The sequence below is a fragment of the Moschus berezovskii genome, chromosome 9 (assembly GCF_049115385.1).
Source record: "Moschus berezovskii isolate FMDL1 chromosome 9, NW_MosBer_1.0, whole genome shotgun sequence".
Classification (NCBI taxonomy): domain Eukaryota; kingdom Metazoa; phylum Chordata; class Mammalia; order Artiodactyla; family Moschidae; genus Moschus; species Moschus berezovskii.
The window spans coordinates 43,010,192-43,035,616 of NC_142468.1; the positions used below are offsets into that span (position 1 = coordinate 43,010,192).

A 25,425-nucleotide genomic window follows, 5' to 3' on the forward strand; every position below is an offset into this window, starting at 1 on the left:
AAGGCTTTCTTATCTCTCCTTGCTATTCTTTGGAACTCTGCATTCAGACGCTTATATCTTTCCTTTTCTCCTTTGCTTTTCGCTTCTCTTCTTTTCACAGCTATTTGCAAGGCCTTCTCAGACAGCCATTTTGCTTTTTTGCATTTCTTTTCCATGGGGATGGTCTTGGTCCCTGTCTCCTGTACAATGTCACGAACCTCCGTCCATAGTTCATCCGGCACTCTAGCTATTAGATCTAGTCTCTTAAATCTATTTCTCACTTCCACTGTATAATCATAAGGGGTTTGATTTAAGTTATATCTGAATGGTCTAGTGATTTTCCCTACTTTCTTCAATTTAAGTCTGAATTTGGCAATAAGGAGTTCACGATCTGAGCCACAGTCAGCTCCTGGTCTTGTTTTTGCTAACTGTATAGAGCTTCTCCATCTTTGGCTGCAAAGAATATAATCAGTCTGATTTTGGTGTTGACCATCTGGTGATGTCCATGTGTAGAGTCTTCTCTTGTGTTGTTGGAAGAGGGTTTTTGCTATGACCAGTGCGTTCTCTTGGCAAAACTCTATTAGCCTTTGTCCTGCTTCATTCCGTGCTCCAAGGCCAAATTTGCCTGTTACTCCAGGTGTTTCTTGACTTCTTACTTTTGCATTCCAGTCGACTGTAATGAAAAGGACATCCTTTTTGGGTGTTAGTTCTAAAAGGTCTTGTAGGTCTTCATAAACCATTCAACTTCAGCTTCTTCAGCATTACTGGTTGGGGCATAGGCTTGGATTACTGTAATATTGAATGGTTTGCCTTGGAAATGAACAGAGATCATTCTGTCATTTTTGAGATTGCATCCAGGTACAACATTTTGGACTCTTGTTGACCATGATGGATAATCCATTTTTTCTAAGAGCTTCCTGCCCACAGTAGTAGATATAATGGTCATCTGAGTTAAATTCACTCATTCCAGTCCATTTTAGTTCACTGATTCCTAGAATGTCTATGTTCACTCTTGCCATCTCCTGTTTGACCACTTCCAATTTGCCTTGATTCATGGACCTAACATTCCGGGTTCCTATGCAATATTGCTCTTTACAGCACCGGACTTTGCTTCTATCACGTATCCCATCCACAACTGGGTATTGTTTTTGCTTTGGCTCCATCCCTTCATTCTTTCTGGAGTTATTTCTCCATTGATCTCCAGTAGCATATTAGGCACCTACTGACCTGGGGAGTTCCTCATTCAGAATCCTATTAATTTGCTTTTTCATACTGTTCATGGGGTTCTCAAGGCAAGTATACTGAAGTGGTTTGCCATTTCCTTCTCAAGTGGACCACATTCTGTCAGACCTCTCCACCATGAAAATTTGCTTTCCCTTTTTCCCTTTCCTCTCTGCCTAGTCCCTCAGTTTTGCTTCTCAGCTCCTGTTGACTTCTAGCTGTCTGGCCACAGAGGGCAGGATCATGCTAGGAATACAGCTTCTTCAATTTCTAGGAAGAAATGGGCTGAACTGTTAACCCAGATCAGTTGGATTGATGTTTCCTTCCTTGGTTTTCCTCTTCCTTTTGCATGTGTGCATCATATACCCCTATCCGTCGGTTCACCTTGCTTCTTCAGAAACTTAGGGAACTGACAATGCAATGCAGACATAATCTATTAAGTATGATTTTAAAGACATTGCATCTCAAAACTCTCAGCTTCTGTAGGGACAGCTCAGTGCCAGTGTGTAGGAATCACATACGTGACTGTGATGTGTGCTGTGTGCCGGTCAGAGCCCAGTCACTGAGAGGTGGGTCAGGGCCCAGAATCACTCTTATCCTACAAGGTTAATAATAGTGGGGGCCTTGTTTTTGGCGCCTGAGGCCATCCTGGAGCCACTAAAATCAGAGAGTTCTGGAATTTTCATTCACATGTGTGAGAGTTTTAAAGAGCTAAAATGAAACACATTCTGCCAGTACATTTTGAGAGGTTGACCCCTGCAGTAGTTTTACATACTTGATGACTTACAGTCATCTTGGACTGAAGTAAGCCCAGAATGAAACTATGAGCTTGACTGCCTCTTCATACTATGTAGCTGCAGACCCTTGAGTTCCCCACGTTTCTTGAGTTAATGTGATTTGGGCAGCACCAGGAGTAGAAGATGTGGGAGAGAGTTAGACCAGTAAGACTAAATCTTCTCTTGTCTCAAACACTCTGATCCGCATTCTAACAGAACATTTTCCTCTCTCTAGGAAGGTCATCCTTGTATATTAAGCTTTCAGCTTCAGGAATATCATGCATGTTTTAGGAAAGGAGGAAGTGGGGGGGAATCTCTTCTGATGACAGCAGCCCCATAGACTCTGGTGATCTGTGGCTATGATGGCAAGCTGGAAACTGCTCTTCTAGCCTCACAGGAAATTCATATACAATAGTTACCATGATGGCATTCCCCAGAAATAAATCCTAAAATAGTCATAGCAGCTAAATGTGAGTCATGAGGCACCATTCTTTCATAGCATTTGTATCCTTGAGAAAAGGTCCTTGTTTTGTACATTTCTATATTCCTGTTCAGTTCAGCTCAGTCACTCAGTCGTGTCTGACACTTTGTGACCCCATGTACTTCAGTACGCCAGGCTTCCCTGTCCATTACCAACTCCTGGAGCTTACTCAAACTCATGTTCATTGAGTCGGTGATGCTGTTCAACCATCTTGTCCTCTGTCATCCCCTTCTCCTGCCTTCAATTTTTCCCAGCATCAGGGGCTTTTCCAGTGAATCAGTTCTTCACATCAAGTGGCCAAAGTATTGGAGTTTCAGCTTCAGCATCAGTTCTTCCAATGAATATTCTGGATTGATTTCCTTTAGGATGGACTGATTGGATCTCCCTGCTTTCCAAGGGACTCTCGAGAGTCTTCTCCAGCACCACAGTTCAAAAGCATCAATTCTTTGGCACTCAGCTTTCTTTATAGTCCAGCTCTCACATCCATACATGACTACTAGAAAAACCAAAGCTTTGACTAGACGGACCTTTGTTGGCAAAGTAATGTTTCTGCTTTTTTTTTAATGTAAATGTTTCTGCTTTTTATATGCTGTCTAGGTTGGTCATAACTTTTCTTCCAAGGACTAAGCATCTTTTAATTTCATGGCTGCAGTCACCATCTGCAATGATTTGGAGCCCCCCCAAAAAATAAAGTCTGCCACTGTTTCCCCATCTATTTGATATGAAATGATGGGACCAGGTGCCATGATCTGAATGTTGAGTTTTAAACCCAACTTTTTCACTCTCCTCTTTCACTTTCATCAAGAGACTCTTTAGTTCTTCTTTGCTTTCTGCCGTAAGTCTGCATATCTGAGGTTATTGATATTTCTCCCAGCAATCTTGATTCCAGCTTGTGCTGGAATTCCTGTGGTACCCAGTAAATGCTTACTAAATGAATAAATGTGTTAAACTAATCTTCTTCTGTTCATATGGAGAAGTAATGGGTAGGAGGCCAATTAGAAAATGTACTCAAGGTCTAGCTAGACAGTGGTTATTTTGAGCCTTTAAGAAAATCTGTTCATGTGTATTAATAATATTATTCATAACAACTAACAGTGAACACTTAGCTATGTGACAAGCACTATTCTGAGTACTTTTAAAACATTTGCTGTACGTGTTTGTTAATATGGTCCTCATGTTCAGAGTACCTACATGAAATAGTTCTTTTCAAGGTTGTAAACTGTGCCATAAACACAATCAGAAAATGAAAGTGTTAGTCACTCAGCCATGTCTGACTCTTTGCAACCCCATGGGCTGTAGCCTGCCAAGCTCCTCTGTCCATGGGATTCTCAAGGCAGGAATACCGTCCTGGGTTGCTATTTCCTTCTCCAGGGGATCGTCCTCACCCAGGGATCGAACCCGGGTCTCCTGCTTTGCAGGTGGATTCTTTACTGCCTGAGCCACCAGGTAAGCCCTTAAACACATTTGGACACACATTTAAATACTGATGCACTCCCACCTCCTTCTCGTCACTCTCTCAAACTCCCCTCATCTGTTCACAATGTTGAAGTATGTTAGTCAAACTCCCAAAGTCAGATAGCTCTGAAAGAATAAAGAATTTTTTGGTCGGTATTGTTTTTGTTTGTTTGAAATTTGTTTAAAAGAGAAAAGCAAATGAGTTTGGCCATTACAGTGCTAATTAGGTTTGTGTTCAGTGACATAACTGTTAATTAATACTGACGAATATTCCTTTTGCATTCTGGAAACAAAGAATGTTACTAAAATTTTCCACCCACCAAGACAGACAAAAGTCTATCTTGCATCCCAGTGCTTTTGACAGTGGTCTCTTAATTCATACATGGACTTTTTCTTAAAACATCTCAAATCTCTGTAAGTGAAATATAGCACAGGTTATTTAGATTTAGGGCTTCCCTGGTGACACAGATGGTAAAGAATCCACCTGCAATGCAGGAGACCCAGTTTTGATCCCTGGGTTGGGAAGATCCCCCTGGAGAAGGAAATGGCAACCCACTCCATTATTCTTGCCTGGAGAATCCCATGGACAGAGGGGCCTGGCAGGCTATAGGCTATAGGATCACAAAGAGTTGCTCATGACTGAAGTGATTTAGCATGCACGCATATAGATTTAATTTAGAGGAACATAAAGAATAAAGACTGGCTTTAGATGGTTTTGATGCTAGCAACATCCCATAAGGTAAGTTCCAATATTTTGCTACTTTACAGATAAGTTAAACAAGACACAGAATAATTAAGTAACTTGCCCAAGATCATGCAGCTCAAAGTAATAGAGTTGGGATTCAAACCCATGCACTCTGAGTCCAGAGACCTCCCTCTATGGTCTTAACTGTTGTGTGACATGAGGCTGTCAGTCGGGGTTCTGTCAGAGAAAGAGATTTGTTATAGGGGTTTGACAACATGCAACTTAGAAGCTGTTGAAGCAGTGTTCGCATCTGGTGCTGAAGCCTGAAGTCAGTAGGAAAGACGGGCAGGAAGTCAATGGATGTAAAGCGGGGGAGAGCGAGGGCAAGCTGGAGCGCGGGAAGGGGAACTGGAATCAGGGTCAGGCTCACTACCTCCAGGCCTCCCGTTCTGATGATACTGGTGGAAGCCAAACAGGTACCTCGTCCAATACCTAGTCCAAGAGTGGAAGTGGAAGGAGGGGCCACTGGGACCTAGAGGAGCTGTTCCATGCCACAGAGTGAACCGGCAGCTGAGGGGCAGTGTATGCGAGTGGTCGTGGCCCTTGGTGCCCTTGCATAGATCTTTGCAGCATAAAAAAATATACTACCATCATTCTTAATATGCTTATTTCCCCTGTATGTACCTGGTGTCAGCTTGTTCATCCCAGTTGTCTCCTTGGCCTTGGCGTGGCTTTTCCCCTAGGGTTACTCAGGTTTCTACCAAGCTTCCTTGGCCCAGACCCTGTAGTTCCTGGCCACCTTGTCAGCCCCACCTGCCTCTTTGACTCTGGCCTTGCTGGCCCTACCATTCATGGCTGCCTCAAGGGAAGGGAAGAAAAAGAAAGGAAAAGGACAGTGACTATACATATATATTCATTTCTTTCTTAAGTCTAAGAGATACATGACTTGTTATTAGTATTCCCTTCACTTGAATTTTTCATGGGTGTATCTCTACTTTCTGAGACATGAAATGGTTTATTTTTAAAATTGTCTTATTTTGTATTGGGCTATAGCCGATTAACAATGTTGTGATAGTTTCAGGTGAACAGTGCAGGGACTCAGCCATACATATACATGTATCCATCTTCCGCTCAAAATCCAATCCCCCCCAGCCCAAGTAAAACCCAGTCCCATTCAGGCTGCCACATAACACTGAACAGAGTTTCCTAGGCTGTACAGTAGGTCCTTGTTGGTTATTCATTTAAAATAAAGCCGTGTGTACATATCTATCCCAAACTCCCTAACTATCCCTTCTCTCCGTCCTTTCCGCCAGCAGCCATAAGCTTGTTCTCTAAGTCTGTGAGTCCGTTTCTGTTTTGTAAGTAAGTTCATTTGTATCATTTCTTTTTAGATTCCACATATAAGGGATGTCATATGATATTTCTCCTTTTCTGACTTACTTCACTCAGTATGACACTCTCTAGGTCCATCCATGTTGCTGCAAATGGCATAATTTCATTTTTAAAGGACTGAGTAATACTCCACTGTGGGTCAGGAAGATCCCCTAGAGAAGGAAATGGCACCCCATTCCAGTATTCTTGTCTGGAGAATTTCATGGACACAGGAGCCTGGCAAGCTACTGTCCATGAGATCACCAAGAGTCAGTGTGTCTGAGCACAATATTCTATTGTATATATCCATTATACAATGGAATTGTATTTTTCCATTCCTCTGATGATGGACATTTAAGTTGCTTCCATGTCTTGGCTATATTGAAAATATCTTTTTTGATCCATCTCCCAGAATAATGGAAATAAAAATAAATGGGACCTACTTAAACTCAAAAGCTAATGCACCACAAAGGAAACAATAAAACAAAAACACAACCCATAGATTGGGAAAAAATATCTGAAACGATGTGACCAATAAGGGATTAGTCTCCAAAATTTACAAATAGCTCATGATGTTTAACAGCATTAAAACAAACAACCCACTCAAAAAATGGGCAGAAGACCTGAACAGACATTTCTCCAAAGAAGATGTACAGATGGCCAATAATCACCTGAAAAACATATTCAACATTGCTAATTATTAGAGAAATACAAATCAAAACTACAATGAGATATCACCTCACACTAGTCAGAATGGTTATCATAAAAAAAAAAAAAATCCGCAAACAACAAATGCTGGAGAGAGTGTGGCGATAAGGGAACCTTCCTACACTGTTGGTGGGAATGTAAATTGGTACAACCACTATGGAAAACATAAGAAACTAAAAATTGAGCTACCGTATGACCCTGTAATCCCACTCCTGGGCATGTATCTGGAGAAAAACATGATCCAAAAGGATACATGCTCCCCAGTGTTCATCGCAGCACTGTTTACAACAGCCAAGATGAAATTATTAAAGGATCAGTTGTGAATTTATTAGATGTTCTGCTTTGAGTAGAATAAGGCTTCTGTAGATATGAGGACGGCTGACATTTCATTGTATACCCTGGTGCTTCTCTGCTGGTTTGCGTTAGGAAACCGCCTTCTATAATCCTTGTCTACCTAAGAGGCCAATCTTGTCATTTCTATGTTCCTTCTTTTGCTACCTTTGCTTTCATTTTCATATTTTTAGGTTTCCATATAATTAAATATTTTCCTTGTTTACAAAGTTGCTTTTCTTATAGTTAATTCTGGTTATTTTGGTCAAAGTGTTTATTCTCCTATACTGCTGTGTTCAAGGTGATTTTTCTTCAGTAACAACCAATTCCGACACCTCAGGGGCTTGACCCAACAAAAGTTCATTTCTTGCCCACTCTTCCTCTCCATCAGAAGTCAGCAGATGGTCTGTTCATCTGAGACAGTCAGGGAGCTGGGCTCAGCAGGGGCTCCATCTCAACATGTTTGCCCATAATCACTGTAGTCTGAGGAAGGGACTGTGGCTGATCGCTCACTGAATTTTAACAGCAGCCAGAGAATGACACCCTCTTATTCTCTTTCATTGGCTCAAGCAGGTCAAGTGGATGTGATGAATTTCAGAGTGGGTGGCAAGTGCAGTCTGTCTTAACGTGTACAAGGAAAACTAGAACATTTGGAAACAGCTCTAGCTAACGAAAACCACACTGACCTGTGCTGTGTAGCTAGGAGTCTCAGTCCATTTAAATCTTGCTGATACCAATGAAATCAGCTTATTTTCTCATGTTAAAGTATGAAGCTGACATTTCCTTTCAGACAGTTGGGATGATGAATATTGTTTTTGACCATCCAAATTATCTTCACTTGAGGATTGGACATACTATGACATGTTTTTAAGATGCACATTTCTCTCACCCTAGCATTTTATCTGCAGTTTGTCTGGTGAAAGCCTTCTTCGTCCTCGTAGCTTATCATTTTTTCCCCATCTTGTGGCGTTCAATCTCTTTTCAGGAAACTATCACTCTAGAATCTTAGGGCATGGTCCAGGAAAGCCTCTTTGCTGTTTGATATTAATAGGTTCACTTCCTATGCCTTTATTATTTTCGAAGTATCTAGCTTCAGGTGGAAGAAAGTTTCCTAGCAAAAACTTCTGAATTAGAAACTGTGTACCTCTTCCTACTTATGTTTGTTCCCAATTTGTTTCCATGTGAGTCAGCAGAGGTGAGTTACTATCCATGTATCTAATCATTTTTTCAGGTTACTGCCAAATATCAATAGTAATGACAACAAAAATTATTATTCATTGTATCTGTATAGACATTCACAGTTTTTAAAATTGAAGTATGGTTGCTGTAAAATACTATGTTACAGGCGTATAATATAGTAAAACGTTATACTCCATTTATAGCTGTTATAAAATATTTGCTATATTCCTTGTGTTGTACAGTATATACTTAATAGCTTGTTTTATACCTAATAGTTTGTACCTCTTACTCCCCTACCCCTCTATTGCCCCTCCTGCTCCCTCCTGGTAAATGTTAGTTTGTTCTCTGTATCTGTGAGTCTGCTTCTTTTTCTGTTAAATCCACAAGTTGTATTTTTTTAGATTCTACATATAAATGATATCATACAGCATTTATCTTTCTCTCTTAAGTCCATCTGTGTTGCTGCAAACGGCCAAATTTCATTCTTTATGACTGAGTAGTATTCTATTGTGTATATGTTTATGTGTGTATATGATATGTATATATCATATATATGTATCATATGTTTGTATATATATCATATCTTCTTTATTCATTTATATGTTGATGGATACTTGGGTTACTTCCATATTTTGACAATTAAAAATAATACTGCTGTGAATATTGGCATGCATGTATCTTTCTGAAGTAGTGCTGCTATGAGTATTGGGGTGTATGTATCTTTCTGAATTTTTTGTTTTTTTTGGATATCCACCAAGATGTGGAATTGCTGGATCATATGGTAGTTAGTTGGTGATGGACAGGGACGCCTGGCGTGCTGTGATTCATGGGGTCGTGGAGAGTCGGGCACGACTGAGCGACTGAACTGAACTGAACTGAACTGATGGTAGTTCCAGTTTTACTTTTACTGAGATATCTCCATACTGTTTTCTACAGTGGCTACACCAATTTACATTCTCACTACCATTTGTTGTTTGTGTTCTTTTTATAACCATCCTGACAGTTGTGAGGTGATATCTCATTGTGGTTTTCATTTGCCTTTCTCTGAGGGTTAGTGATGTTCAGCATGTTTTCACATGTGCCTGTTGGCCTTCTGCACTTCCTCTTTGGAAAAATTAGACATTCAAAGTTTTAAACACATGAAATATCAATTGATCGTCACTCGTGCTGTAAATTCCAGATGAAAACATGACAGGGTACCACTCTATGCTAAGGGTAGAGACTGTGTATGGGTTTGTTTTTTTTTTTTAAAGTTTGAGGAAGATGATTCCTTATATTGTCTTTAGGAGGCAATGGGGTGGGAGAGACCACAAGAATGAACATCCCTCAGTCCATTAGACTCCTTTAATGTTACAAAGCCTTTCTTCTGTCAAGGACCACTGATGCAACATTAAAAAGACCAGAGACTACTTCCATAGGAAAGCACTATGTTTAATCTTTTAATGGGAAACTATGAAATGTTCCAAGAACAACAGATATAAAATTCTAGTCAATTAAGACAAGAAATAACAAGATATGTGCTTCATTTCTATCATTTAGAGTTATAGGAGTAAGGGGGACAGATGAAGATCAGAAAGGAAAGCGTCATATGGACAGAAATAAAGGTAAAATGAATCTAATAAAGGGGGAAAAGGCTGACGTGTACACACTGCTTGTTTATGGAGAAGCACATAAACACACAGAGAAACCACAAACAAACTCATGCCTGTGAGCATTTACTTCCCACCCTGGTTCCCAGAGGGCTGCACAGACACATTTGCAATCATGGGCTTCTGTGAAATAGCATCCTTATTTATCTTTTCAGGATGCTCATGCTCAGTCATATCTGACTCTTTGTGACCCTTTGGACTGTAGCCCACTGGGCTTCTCTGTCCATGGGATTTTTCAGACAAGAATACTGGAATGGGTTGCCATTTCCTATTCCAGGGGATCCTTCCTGACTCAGGATCAAACTCAAGTCTCCTGCATTGCAGGTGGATTTTTCACCCGCTGAGCCATTGGGGATGCTCCCTCTTTTCAGTCTATCACCAATTATACTGCAAACACCTTAAGAATAGGGGCATCTCAGTAGATGTTTGTGAAATCGAAACATTTTTACCTTCCCTAATACTACACTTTGGAAAGTCTAGGTGCAGTGTAGGGATATTGTCTTCAGTACTCACCACGAGGCTATTAGGACAAGCTCCTCACTCCGAATTCACCCCTCATCCAGTGCCCGGGTCACCTTCTTGGTCTGCTTCAGAGCACACTGTTCAGAAGCAAACTCTGAGCAACATCCTATATAATCTAGTTGGGATTAGATTTTTTGTGTGGCACATAACATAGCTTCTCACTTGCTTAAACCGTTGTTGTATTTTGGTAATCTACTACTTTTGATCATACTGACAAATAAAGTGAGTAATGGAAGAGAACAGAAGCGATTTTTTATTCCTTTATTCAGCTGGTACTCAGTTGAGAGCAACTGTTCAAGCATTGTGCTAGAGACTACACATTAGCAACCTGTAAGGCCAGAATAGTTCTTGCCCTCATTTATTTATCATTTTGTGGGAAGAAAACAATAAAATAATGATTAAAGTGTTCTGATTGAAATATACTACTTATTCTCAGATAACTACTGATTCCTCCTCTGCCTCTCCTTCATCTTTGTCTCTTCCTTTTTTGTTCTCTCTTTAATTCAGTTCATGGCAGAAAGCAAAGACAAGAAGAACTCATTCCCTTTTAGGTTAAAATACCAGCACTGGCCAGCTCTAGGCAAGCGTGACCATTGTTTTACATAGTCCTTCATTCACCTCTCACCAAGATTCCTGCCCAATTCCCTGAGCTCTTTTTCAGCTGACTTGAGATTGTCTGCTCCTTTAACTTCTAACAACAAAGTGTTAGGGCAGTTCTGGGAAGTTAGTGGAAAACTAGTTTCCTCAAGAAAGAGAAGTGAAGTGAAGTCTCTCAGTCGTGTCCGACTCTTTGAGATCCCATGGACTGTAGTCTACCAGGCTTCTCTGTCCATGGGATTTTCCAAGCAAGAGTACTGGAGTGGGTTGCCGAAGCAAACATAAAAATGCAGCTCATCCAGCCAGCAGTTCCAGCTTCTTCCTCTGCTGCTGGGATGGGAGCTGATATTTATTGAGAACCTGCTCTATTCAAGACAGGGTGTTAGCCTGAGCTACAAAGATAAAGATGGCACAGTCTCTGCTCTCCTAAAGTAGTGTGTGATCATTGTAATTAGAAGGGAATACATGGTATTCAGTGTCTGGAGTATCTGGGGAGAGCTTCACGGAAGAGGGGCCTTGAGATCTGGGGGTTACAAAACTAGTCTGGGTAGCATACCGACATGGGCCTTCCCTCTTGGACAGGCAGTGATGGAGTGTGGTATCGCAAGCAAGGCATGGCACCGACAGACCGTAAGAGGTTGGAAAAGGTCATGAACATTCAGAAGACCCATTGTGTCCCACTGGATTGGACTGTGTGTGCCCTTATTTATTGGACCATGGGACAATAATGCAGCATTTGATACAGTGAAATATTGGGGAGCACCATGATCAAAATGGTGATTGGGGAAGTTTATTATGGTAGCTGTATACAGGTTGATGGGCTTCCCTGGTGGTTCATGGGTAAGGAATCCTTCTGCCAATGTAGGAGACTGAAGTTTGATCCTTGGGTCAGGAAGATCCCCTGGAGAAGAAAATGGAAACCCACTCCAGTATCCTTGCCTGGGAAATCACATGGACAGAGGACCCTGGCAGGCTACTGCCCATGGAATTGCAGAAGAGTCAGATGGGACTCTGACTGAACAACAGCAACAACAATACAGGTTAATAGGCGATAAGAGGGAGACCAGTTAGAAGGTAGAGCAGTTGTTCAGACCTGGGATTAGAATCCAAAGTAGGAAAATATAGAATGAGAAGGAAGGGAGTGGTGGACTCTGTCTTGTCATTTGAATGGTGTTGGAGTTAATAGGAGCTTACTATATTGCCAGAAAGCAGAATGCAGGTGACAGTGACTGCAGCAGAATGAAGCAAAGGTTTCAAGATCGGAGGAGTAGAATTTATTATAAAACAGTGCTGGCTTTTTCTGCTCCTGAAAACCTGAGAGAGGGAAGCTATAAATATGTGGGGGTGCTGTTATTCTCTATAGACAAGATGGCATTATGCTGTGGATTTGAAAATATTCACAAGTGCCTCTTGGAATGTAATTTTCCATGGATTAATGTGGTTTGTGTTGAAAACACACACACACACACACACATATATATATATTTCATCAGTGGTTTAGCTTTTAAAAGCAATTAAAGACTTTTTTTCCTCTTAAATGTAAAATGCTAACTTAATCTTTGTAGCATGGGAATGGGATATTAATGTGGCTGAAAACAGCTGTTTATTTTTTGTGGGTTTGACCATTTCAGAAACTTCACATTTATTAAAAATATTATTACTGGGGAAATAAATTTGCAACTGCGGTCCAGCTTCAATGAGAACTGTATAGTGTTTTTCCATTTTACTGCTTAAATACTCCAAAGATTCTATGCCTCAGAGCAGGGACTTATTATAACTGTGCTGCATAGGAAAACAGGCACTCTGGAGTGCATTCTGAAGTGGTTTCCCCCATCCACCTCTGCATGGCTGTTCTTGGAAACCAACTCTTAGTTTAGTCCAGTGGAGCTATGTGTTTGGAGAGGAACTGGTTAGTAGCGTGCAGCTCCATGATTGTGCAAAGACAGCTAAAACCACAACTGCTTTTAGCACCCCCCCTCAAAGAGTGGAAAAGCATTTTGAGGTATGGAAGCCTCAAAAAGATTAATTATACACTTACGTGATAAGATATCCAGTTCTCTCTGACCAGCCTATTTATTTATTTTGTTTTGATTAATTATCCCAAGATGATAATTATCCAAGTTAAGTCTGATTCCCAAAATATTTATCACTTTTAGTTTGAAGACCAGTGCTCTGTGTTCTTTGATCACCACACAATCTTTTTGCAGTTTGGTATTATGAGGCTTACGTGAAGAAACTCACTGTGTTGAGAATGAGGGAGATGACTGTCCGTCTCTACTTTGCATTTCTCAGACTGATGCGGGGAGACCACTCTTAAGAAAGGGTTGCTGCTGCTAAGTCGCTTCAGTTGTGTCCAACTCTGTGCAACCCCATAGACAGCAGCCCACCAGGCTCTGCTGTACCTGGGATTCTCCAGGCATGAACACTGGAGTGGGTTGCCATTTCCTTCTCCAGTGCATGAAAGTGAAAAGTGAAAGTGAAGTTGCTCAGTCGTGTCCTATTCTTCGCGATCCCATGGACTGCAGCCTACCAGGCTCCTCTGTCCATGGGATTTTCCAGGCAAGAGTACTGGAGTAGGTTGCCATTGCCTTTTCTGCTTAAGAAGGGCATACACGGACTAATGTGTATTCAGAGAAATTATCGGTGAGGGAGACTTGAAATCCTGTCATGTGAGGGAAACTAGGTGGTTTGTCTGGAGAAAAGATTTAAATGCTAACAGAGCTGTGGTATTTCATGCTGCTGGGGCAGACACTGTAGCTTAACTACCTGGCATCCAGGCCTTTTCCTGGGGAAATCTGTTATGTGAATGCTGGAGAAGGAAGGAAGGTCTTGCCTCCTATGGTAAAAGTTGAGGGGTCAGATTTTCCTCTCACAGGTCTTGTCACCTGAGTGTGAGCAAGGGTCCTTGGTTCCTCCTGTGTCCCGGCACATGCTTATGTTTTGGACTTTGAGTCTATTAGGCAAAGGTCCATTGACAAAGTATCTAGAATCCAATGTCATATCCAGACTTGTGGAGGAGACCTCAGCAATGGTTCTCACTGCCTATTTCACTTGGCGCCTGGCTCATTCCCACCTGGATTCTCAAATTCAAATAGAGATTCAGTTTAGTTCAGTTCAGTCGCTCAGTCGTGTCCAGCTCTCTGTGACCCCATGAATTGCAACACTCCAGGCCTCCCTGTCCATCACCAACTCCTGGAGTTCACTCACACTCATGTCCATCGAATCGGTGATGCCATCCAGCCATCTCATCCTCTGTCGTCCCCTTCTCCTCCTGCCCCCAATCCCTCCCAGCATCAGAGTCTTTTCCAATGAGTCAACTCTTCGCATGAGGTGGCCAAAGTATTGGAGTTTCAGCTTTAGCATCAGTCCTTCCAGTGAACACCCAGGACTGATCTCCTTTAGAATGGACTGGTTGGATCTCCTTGCAGTCCAAGGGACTCTCAAGAGTCTTCTCCAGCACCACAGTTCAAAAGCATCAATTCTTCGGCGCTCAGCTTTCTTCACAGTCCAACTCTCACATCCATACATGACTACTGGAAAAACCATAGCTTTGATTATATGGACCTTTGCTGGCAAAGTAATGTCTCTGCTTTTTAATAGGCTGTCTAGGTTTGTCATAGCTTTTCTTCCAAAGAGCAAGTGTCTTTTAATTTCATGGCTGCAGTCTCTATCCACAGTGATTTTGGAGCCCAAGAAAATAAAGTCTGTACTGGTTCCATTTTCCCCCCATCTATTTGCTGTGAGGGATGGGACCAGAGCCATGATCTTAGTTTTTTGAATGTTGAATTTTAAGCCAGCTTTTTCACTTTCCTTCTTCACCTTCATCAAGAGGCACTTTAGTTCCTCTTTGCTTTCCGCCATTAGGGTGGTATCATCTGCATATCTGAGACCTCTGCCTACTGCTTTTATTTTCTCTCTTACTGTATTTCTGTATTGCTTCTGGTCTTCATTCTCTTTCTAAGCTACAGTCATATCCAAGTCCTATGAATTCTTTAAAAGCACCTTGTGCCCATCCAAGTACTTACCAGGCCTGGCCCTGCTTGGAGCACCTTATGGTTTTTGATCTCCATGTTTTTTTTCACGAAGTTCCTTCTGCCTTAATTTCCCATTCCTTTCACCTTACCTTTAACTGGTTTGCTGGACACCTAACTCATCTTTTAGACTTGGGTGGTTTTACCTTTTTACTGGTAGACTCTGAAGGTCACGACCACTATTCCCCATTCCTCAGCCTACCTGCTTCCAGCATTGTCAGTAATTCTGTCAAGCTAGTAGCTGGTATGAATGTTTCTTTGTCATCCTGGGGCATTCTCCAGAGTCACTGAAAGTTGCTGTGCTGCCCAGGCACATCTCTGGGGAGAAGTTGACCCCTCTAGGGGAAACAATGGCAGTGTCTATGGATAAACGACCCAGGCTTCCCTTCCTTTGCATAGGTGGGCCTGTTCCCTTTCAACATGTTCTCCATGGTTCTTCAGAGAGACCCCCAAGCAATTGGGCTGTGGTTGTTCACTGTGGTGACCTGCATATTAAACACCTTTATTGACTTTTCTTCTTTCCTGTCTCACTTTCCTTATTTTTGTCTTCCTGCTTCCTGGATTTCTGCTACTTGCACTCAAGTCTTTGTGTCATGCTCTGCTTTCAGGCTAACCCGGATTGGGATACGCTCTTGACTCTGAGCCTCTACTTTGGCTGTGAGGAGCTGTCTTTCCATCTGTTGCTTGTTATTCATTATTGTTTCTCTCTAGTAGACTATTTCTTCTTTTTTTAAACTAAACATTTATTTTATTTTTTTATTGTAGTAGGAAAACATATGAAATCTATCCTCTTAGTAAATTTTAAGTGTACTATACATTTTTGTTGACTAGAGGTGAATGCTCAATAGGTCTCTAGAGCTCATTCATTTTACTTAGTTGAAATGTTTTGTCTGTTTGTCTGTTGATGATTAACTCTAGTATTCCCTCCCCTAGTCTCCGGGAACCACCACTGTGGCCTTTGATTTTATGAATGTGATGATTCTAGCTAACTCATATAAATGGTCCTTGTCTTTCTGTGTCTGGCTTATTTCACTTGGCATAATGTCCTCAAGAGGTCCATCCATATTGTTGCATATTGTAGAATTTCATCCAATTTTAAGGTTGAATAATATGGTGTTGGAGAAGACTCTTGAGAGTCCCTTGGACTGCAAGGAGATCCAACCAGTCCATCCTGAAGGAGATCAGTCCAGGGTGTTCATTGGAGGGACTGATGTTGAAGCTGAAGCTCCAATATTTTGGCCACCTGATGCGAAGAGCTGACCCTGATGCTGGGAAAGATTGAGGGCAGGAGGAGAAGGGGACAACAGAGGATGAGATGGTTGGATGGCATCACTGACTCAATGGACATGGGTTTGGGTGGACTCCAGCAGTTGGTGATGGATAGGGAGGCCAGGCATGCTGCGGTTCATGGGGTTGCAAAGAGTTGGACACGACTGAGTGCCTGAACTGAACTGAATATTCTATTATGTATACATCATTTTTCAATCCATTCATCCATTGATGGACATTTAGTTTGTTTCTACAGCGTAATTATTATGAATAGAGCTGCAATGAACATGGATGTGCTAAGAATTCTTTGAGATCCTGATTTTATTTCTTTAGGATACACACCCAGAAGTGAGATTGCTGGATCATAGGATAGTTCTATTTTTAATTTTTTGAGAAACTATGCTGTTTTCCCTAGAGGCTGCACCATTTTGCATTCCCACCAACAGTGTGCAAGGGTTCATTTCTCCACATCCTCACCATCACCTGTTGTCTTTTGTTAAGACTATTACTTTTTGAGAGTAAAGAGCTTATCTTATTCATTGTTGTTCTGTTGGTATTATTAATAAAACTGGCATAAAGTGAATCCTTATCCATGTGTAAAAAATATAAGATATGAGAGCTTTCTTAAGATCTCTCAAGGGCTGTCTTGTGTTTACAAATGTCTGTGGAGCAGAAATAAGACCAAAGAGTAGAATTTACAAGATGATGTACATTTCTTCAATATGGAACTATCAATGCACCTAAGGGAGGGGACCTTCATTAGTAACAGTGGTTTATTATGGCATGATGACTCACTTGGTTTGTCCACTCTTCTGTCTCTAGCCAAGAATTCCTGTAATAGAGAGTTTTATGGAAAATGAGTCCCACACACAGATGCCTACAGAGACCAGGCAGACATGTGAACTAGTGAGGCAGTCCAGGCATAAGATAATTGGGAATGGTGGGAAGTACATGGAAGTACAGTGCATGCCCTGTCTAAATGGGCTGGCTGCTCCTCAGCTCCAGCCAACAGTTTTGCAAGAAGGTAGGTTCGCCACTGCCAGGCCTTTCATTTTTTTCAAGAGAAAACAGAAATCTAGATTCTTAAAACTTCTCAGTTTAAAAAGTATGTGGGTCAAGGAAGCATCACTGTGGTTGGTTATTGACCATGGTTGTGAGTGTGCAACCTTTGTGTAATGTATGTAGCAGAGGATGTTAAAGCCTCAGAGGTGAGGACAGCCTCCTCAAAAAAACTGGCCTAGTGTCTGATCAGTTTGCCCCCTCCAGCCCATAAACATACTCTGCCTGTTCCCAGCTTGGGCCTTTGGCCATCTTGTCCTCACAGTATGGAAGTTCTGTGGCTCTGGCACTTCCCACTATGGCTCTTTTTCCCACAAACCCTATCTTCTTGGTCCACCTCTAGTATTTCCTTCTCTTGAATATCTGCTGCACTTGGTCACTGTCCAGTGATCTCATAGTCTGTCTTATTTAACTGAGTCATAAGTCTCTCATAGTAGGGGCTTCTGTTTCACATGTCTTTCCTGTCATTTGTAGCATAGGGTTCTTGCAAGAAAGATCCTTGCTCCTTGGAAGAAAAGCTATGACAAACCTTGGCGGCATATTAAAAAGCAGAGACATTACTTTGCCAACAAAAGTCCATCTAGTCAAAGCTATGGTTTTTCCAGTAGTCATGTATGGATGTGAGAGTTGGACTATAAAGAAAGCTGAGTGCTGAAGAACTGATGCTTTTGAACTGTGGTATTGGAGAAGGCTCTTAAGAGTCCCTTGGACTGCAAGGAGATCAAACTAGGCAATCCTAAAAGAAATCAATCCTGAATATTCATTGGAAGGACTGATGCTGAAGCTGAAGTTCCAATACTTTGGTCACCTGATGCGAAGAACTGATTCATTTCAAAAGATCCTGATGCTGGGAAAGATTGAAGACAGGAAGAGAAGGGGACGACAGAGGATGAGATGGTTGGATGGCATCACCGACTCGATGGACATGAGTTTGAGCAAGCTCCGGGAGTTGGTGATGGACAGGGAAGCCTGGTGTGCTGCATTCCATGGGGTCGCAAAGAGTCGGACACGACTGAGTGACTGAACTGAACTGAACTGGCTCTCCTGAAGCTGAACTTCCAGTACTGAGAGATAAGCACAGGCCACTGAACAAATGAGCATAAGAAAATTGGACAGTATTCGTGAGAATAAATAAAATAGTTTTGGGAGAAAAAAATAGGATGGAAAGAATGTGTGTGTGTGTGTGTGTGTGATTATTCTAGGGTGGAGATGGGGGAAGGTCTTCCTGATGCTGTGACATCATGACTATGAGGGGCTAGCCATGTCAAGATCAGGGAAAGAACATTCCAGGGCAACAGAACAGTTGATGCAGTGGGTCCAAGGCAGGAGCCTGTGTGGTGAGCTGGAGGCTCAGCAAGGAAGTCATCGGGAAAGGAAATTTTAGAACTAGCAACTAAATTATTCAAGTGAACTTACTGTACAATTATTACAGTTTAAATGTATATGGCTGTGATCATTTAGATCTCAGATCTCTGCCATGATTTCAGGATCAGATTCAGTAATTACCAAAGATTCACAGAGGAGAAAGTGATTGTGTCAGAATTCACATGATATATCCTATTTTGAAGCCTCAGATTTCCCATGGATAGGATAGGACACTGGCAGTGTTTCAGGAAAATGGCACCTGGTATTATATTCTTAACCTGTATTTGTGCTGGAAGTAGTCATATAGCAGTGAGCATTCATGCAGTAAGAAACAATTCCTTCATCCTTTAATATAATAATTGCCCTCAAGGATTATAAGAGAGATGAAGCATCCATTTTAAAAGTTAACTGGACAAGGAAGAAATATTTGTCCACAGAGTTTCAGATTTTCTTGTATTTACACAACAGAGACCTGCTGAACTGCCAGCATATAACAAGCCAGAACCCTAGATCCGGAGAGCATTTGTGATGTCCAGCCAATGCAGAACTGCTTTCCCTTCTGAAGGGTGGTCTCCAAATCTGTTGTAGCCTTTGGCAAGATGTTTGTATCACAATTGAAAACAGATGCCCTTTCTGCCCTTTCTTTTGTTGTCTGAGTTACTATTATTCAGGGGCTGTGAGCCATGGCAGTCTCTCAGGCACCTTCAGAACGCCCAGCGAGAGTCCTCATTAGACATTCCTGTCCTGAAGCCTTGCTGTGAAACACTCGACAAAACAGAGTAGACACAGGGAGGTTCTAGTAATCTGCTCAGTACCTTCTGAATGTTTCTTATCACAAATCAGAACACCAGTCCTGAGGTTTAATATATATGTAAACAAAAAACACATCTCTATAGACAGTTTCTACTTGAGAATATTTAATCATGAAGGAAAAATATTTAATCTTAAAGAATTATGTAGTCCTAGTACTCTTGCCTAGAAAATCCCATGGATGGAGGAGCCTGGTAGGCTGCAGTCCGTGGGGTCGCTAAGGGTCGGACACGACTGAGCGACTTCACTTTCACTTTTCACTTTCACACATTGGAGAAGGAAATGGCAACCCACTCCAGTGTTCTTGCCTGGAGAATCCCAGGGACAGGGGAGCCTGGTGGGCTTCCGTCTGTGGGGTCACACAGAGTCGGACACGACTGAAGTGACTTAGCAGCAGCAGCAGCAGCAGAGGAAAACCAAAGTATAGGGTGGCCAAAGTATTGGAGTTTCAGCTTTAGCATCAGTCCTTCCAATGAACACCCAGGATTGATCTCCTTTAGAATGGACTGGTTGGATCTCCTTGCAGTCCAAGGGGCTCTCAAGAGTCTTCTCCAACACCACAGTTCAAAAGCACCAATTCTTTGGTGATCAGCTTTCTTCACAGTCCAACTCTCACATCCATACATGACCACTGGAAAAACCATAGCCTTGACTAGACGGACCTTGGTTGGCAAAGTAATGTCTCTGCTTTTTAATATGCTATCTAGGTTGGTCATAACTTTCTTTTTGCGATGAGTTGACTCACTGGAAAAAAATCTGATGCTGGGAGGCATTGGGGGCAGGAGGAAAAGGGGATGACAGAGAATGAGATGGCTGGATGGCATCACTGACTCGATGGAGATGAGTTTGAGTGAACTCCGGGAGTTGGTGATGGACAGGGAGGCCTGGGGTGCTGTGATTCATGGGGTCGCAAAGAGTCGGACACGACTGAGTGACTGAACTGAACTGAACTGAGAGAAAAACCAAAGCATGCTCTTGCTAATGGACTGTTTGTTGTTGTTGTTGGTATTGAATTTTATTATAGGATATAGCCCTAAAATATATTTGTATTATATATATATATATATATATATATGACATTGACATTCCAGAGTATCAAAAATGACTGTAAATTCTTCATTAATAGAGACTTATTAGCCATAAGACTGAATATAATGTGTGGACTTTGCTTGGATCCTGCTGTAAATTGACTGAAATTGAAACAACTGGGAAAATTTAAATATGGATTGAATATGAGACAATGTTAAGGAATCATTGGTAATTTTGTTAGATGTGACAATGATACAGAGGTTATGTAAGAAAATATCCTTATTTTATAGAGTTGCACACTGAAATATATAGGAAGGAAATGTCACATGTATAATTTATTTTAAAACACTAGCAAAATATTGAAGCAAATATTATAAAAAATTATTGTTCAGTCTAGGTGATGGGTGTATGGAACATGCTATTGTATTTCCTTTGTTGTCCTGTATATAATTTGAAGTTTAAAAAATTATTTGCAAATTGTGACATAGAAAGCAATTTGTCAGCTAAATAGCACTATTTTACAATGTTAGTGGATGTTGCTTTATTGTGCCTTTTGTGCTGCAGCCATAAATATCAGTGGACCTGGAAACCAGATGAATTTTTGGAAATGAGATGTTTGACCCGATATTCTCTTCTTATGTATGCCTTCCACCCTACCCCCGTGCTTTCATTTTGCAATTTGGCCCATGATTAGGGAGGTGAAATAGTTCATAAATAAAACTGATGTCAACTTTTAAAAAGAATATTTTTCTCTCAAAATAATGCCATTTATTTTGAGAGAGGAATAACCTAGGTATGGCATTGGGATTTTTTTTCTTTTTGCAGCCTGAGGCAGTTGTATAATAACTTAATGTAGCTTTTTACAACTGTGTATTCTATAGTATTTTTTCATTTGGTGAGATTTTAACTGTTAATGTTTTTGGCATTGTGCTTTGTACCATTTATTAGATAAAAATTAAAAAAAAAAAGAATGGTGCAAAGAAATTCCCCCTTACCCAGATTTACCCCATTTGTTCATCTTCTCCCTTTTTTCTGAACAATTTGAGAGTAGGTTGCAGGTATCATGACCATTTACCCCCATATATTTCACTGTGTGTTAAAAAAAAAAAGAAAAATATACAATAGCTACATTAGAAAGTGCTTTGATGTTGAGAGGTATGAGAGATGCAGTTAAGGAAAACAGGATCTTCTCTAAGAAAGTTAGGAAAGAGCCTACAGAAGCAGCCCTCATCTCTTGGGGCACAACTCTTATCTATTCCCTCCATGGCCTGTGCCTCCTCCTTCCTGTGACTTTGCTCAGTATCTTTCAAAAAAAATAAATAAAAGAATATTTTTAAACTATAGTTACCATTGTCATTTTCCTCCCTTTGAAAATGTGTATTCTATAATCTGGATTATATTCAGTTCAGTCGCTCAGTCATGTCTGACTCTTTGAGACCCCATGGACCACAGCACACCAGGCCTCCCTGTCCATCACCAACTCCCAGAGTTTACTTAAACTCATGTCCATCGAGTCAGTGGTGCCATCCAACCATCTCATCCTCTGTTTCCCCTTCTCCTCCCGCCCTCAATCTTTCCCAGCATCAGGGTCTTTTCAAATGAGTCAGCTCTTTGCATCAGGTGGCCAAAGTATTGGAGTTTCAGCTTCAGCACAGTCCTTCCAATGAACACTCAGGACTGATCTGCTTTAGGATGGACTGGTTGGATCTCCTTACAGTCCAAGGGATTCTCAAGAGTCTTCTCCAGCACCACAGTTCAAAAGCATCAATTCTTCAGTGCTCAGCTTTCTTTATATACGTGGATTATATTAACATGTATAAAATTATTGGTACTGTCTAATGTAGACACATGCCTATCAATGGCCCATCTTTTCCTTTCTCTATTCAGGGATTTTGAAGGAGTTCTTATTAAATCTAGTAGTGCTTTTTCTTCAGACAACTTTGTTGCAGATGCTATGTGCCAGTATTGGGTATTGTTAAGACTTTCTACCTTAAGATATTTTGCTACCTAGACCCTAAAATAATATATTTTAATATATAACAATTCCCAATAATATGTAACATTCCAATTTGCATTGAACCTATTGATGGAAATAACAAATTCACACTGCAGTGTGCACTGAGTCACACAACCTGGCTACTGATGGAACAAAGCATGTTGTATTTTTATCTCCACCTACATTTAAGTTGTAAGTTCACTTTTTGTCTTATTTTTTATCCTATGTAGTATCAGTAGTTGTAGATTCAATACCAAAGGGAATCTGGCTGTCCCCTTTCCTCAACTTCTACATTTTTAATAAGCTGTGAGTACTGGCACTGCACTTTTTTTTTTTTAATAACAGTGTCTAAATGGAGGTATCTTGATTTTGAACTGGAGTTAAATCATCCTTCTGAATGTTCAGCAGTGAACACCCATTGTGCACTTGTCACGTAAGGCACTGGTGAAGGTTCTATGGAGTACAAGTTTGCAGACCATCAAATGCATGGAACCAGAAGACCTGGTTTCTGTCTTCTGGAGTTGGCAAACTTTGTGGAGACAATTACTATGGAAAGTAATTGGGACAGTCTTTGGGACTCTGTGGGAGAGGGTGAAGGTGGAATGATTGGGGAGAATGGAATTGTAGCATGTATATTATCATAAGTGACCAGTCCAGGTTCGATGCATAAATTTTCCTCTGTTCATTTCTTTGCATTTGTGCTTTTTTAATAAAATTCTTTTTTTAGAAATTAAAAAAAAAATAAAGAATAAAACAATAAAAAAAAAAAGAATATGATAAGTGTATGAGTTATGAGGGTGGTACTGTGGAGGGGAAAAAATGTAACCTAAAACTTTAATATAATTTGTTGGTTGTTAAGTATGTTGTCATGAATTTGGTATTTTTTAATATAAAATTATAAAAGCACTACTGAAAAAGCAGTAATATTCTAGGGGAGAGGAACCTGGAGGCAGAATCATGTAGAAAAGGCTACCTTGAAAGTATGTTCAGTGTCCTTCAGGCTGGGTGGACAGGGCTAGCTTCAGGTGGCTCTATAAGGAGGGAGCCAGGGAGAGATCCTACAACTTCACTCTCTTCCCTCCCACCTCTTGTTGATCTTCTCCCTTTTTCTAATCTAAAGGCAAGGGAGCCCACTGGTGTAGTCCATCCAAGTCAGCCTCCTGGGGCAGATAGTAGAGTAGATAAGGGCAGAAAGAACAATTATCATCCTCTTCTCAAAATATAACAATATGAGGGGAATGCTTGGAGGGAATAGAATCATAAAGTGTTAGAGCTGGAAGGATCCTGAGAAATAATTTTCAACTTCATTTTGAAGGTGGGGAAATAGAGCTCTATAGAAATAGCAACTTGAGTACAGTGAGTTGTCACATGGCTGAGAAGATATGACAGACCTTTGGATTCTTAGCCCAGGCTCTTTGCAGCAGGACAGGCAGATTAGCCTCCATGTATTTTTCAGGTTTTTCCCAGAGGCACCACACTCACTCAGCCACTGTTCAGCATGGGTGAAAATGGTAAGGTTTTGGTTGTTACTCAAGGGAACATATGAGTACTATAAACACAGTCATTGCAGTAGGACATGTTTCTATGACTGAAGTAAGAGTAATTCCGGATAATCTGGAAGGCACAGAAATACGTCAAGGAGAAAATAAAGCCACCCACAATGTACCACAGAGATGACTATTAACATCTTGGTGCTTGCTTATAATTTTTTAAAATTAAAATGTACAGTTTTATATTTTATGTTTTCACTTAATAATGAACAATTTCCCATGGAGTAATAGAATGCCTTAGTAGCAATAGTATAGCATAATATTTTTTAATAGATGTAACATAATTTTAAAAATACTTTCTGTTGTTAGCAATATGGATCATTCTTAGTTTCTGCTGTGATAAATAATGCTACAGTATATACACATATATACATGTGTTTTATACACACATAGACATACAGAAGTAATTGTGCTTATCTCTAAGAAACATTTTTAGAAATAAAAGTTCTATTATAAGCATTTTCAGGGGTTCTTTCTGGTGGATCACAGTGGAAAGAATGTGGCTGTGGGGTAAGACGTCATGACTTGTTCTGCTCTGCCACTTTCTAGATGTGTGACCTTAAAATTGACTTGAAAAGAGAGTAACTTAGACTATAAGGAAATCTTTCAGAAAGACCTATTTAAAATCTAAGGGATTAATAATAAAGACAGAAATGGAAGTTCTCAATAACTGTATTTTTCTTTGCACTGAATTGTCCAGTAACACTTTTTTTCTTTTGAATCTTTTTTTTCTGGCCAGTAACTATTTCTAACTCTGTCTACCATAATCTTCCTTCCTAAGCGCTCACCTTCAAACTGTACCAGCGGGCAAAGCATGTGTACAGCGAGGCTGCGCGAGTGCTCCAATTTAAGAAGATATGTGAAGAAACACCTGACAACATGGTCCAGCTGCTGGGGGAGCTAATGAACCAGAGCCACGTGAGCTGCCGGGACATGTACGAGTGTAGCTGCCCTGAGCTGGACCAGCTGGTGGACATCTGTCGGTGAGGCTGAAAGAGCAGTGTGGCGGGATGCTACCAGGGAAGCTATTTAATGGGGAAAAAAAGTGGGATGCCCCCAAGGAAACTGTTTAATGGAAAAAAGCAGCATTTTTGTAATCTTCTCAGTGAAGGAAGATCCTTCCCACTTTGTATCAGAGGGTTTGTCTGTGACATACAGCTAGCCTTGTTCCTGCCTGAAAATCTGTAAGATAAAAGATTGGAGAATCAACTCCATGGCGTTATGAGGTTCCAGGTTTGGAGTCAGTTCTTCACAACATCATAAAAAAAGACTTTTCCATTTTTAGATGATGTTTCAGGGAGATTTTCTCAGACACAGACCCTGTTGTTACTTTCTCATGGTATTTTAAGCAATGGTTTCCACT

The 25,425-nt window shown here is 40.9% G+C and overlaps 1 protein-coding gene across 3 annotated transcripts in view; it reads left to right on the forward strand.

Annotated features, from left to right (window-relative positions):
• GALK2 (galactokinase 2) overlaps positions 1 to 25,425 on the forward strand; it is a 152,012-nt gene that overhangs the window by 117,145 nt on the left and 9,442 nt on the right. For all 3 annotated transcript variants that reach the window (XM_055435659.2, XM_055435658.2, XM_055435660.2), the window contains exon 9: positions 24,844 to 25,045. In XM_055435659.2, coding sequence (XP_055291634.2) covers positions 24,844 to 25,045 — 202 coding nt within the window. The remainder of the gene's footprint in view (positions 1 to 24,843; positions 25,046 to 25,425) is intronic.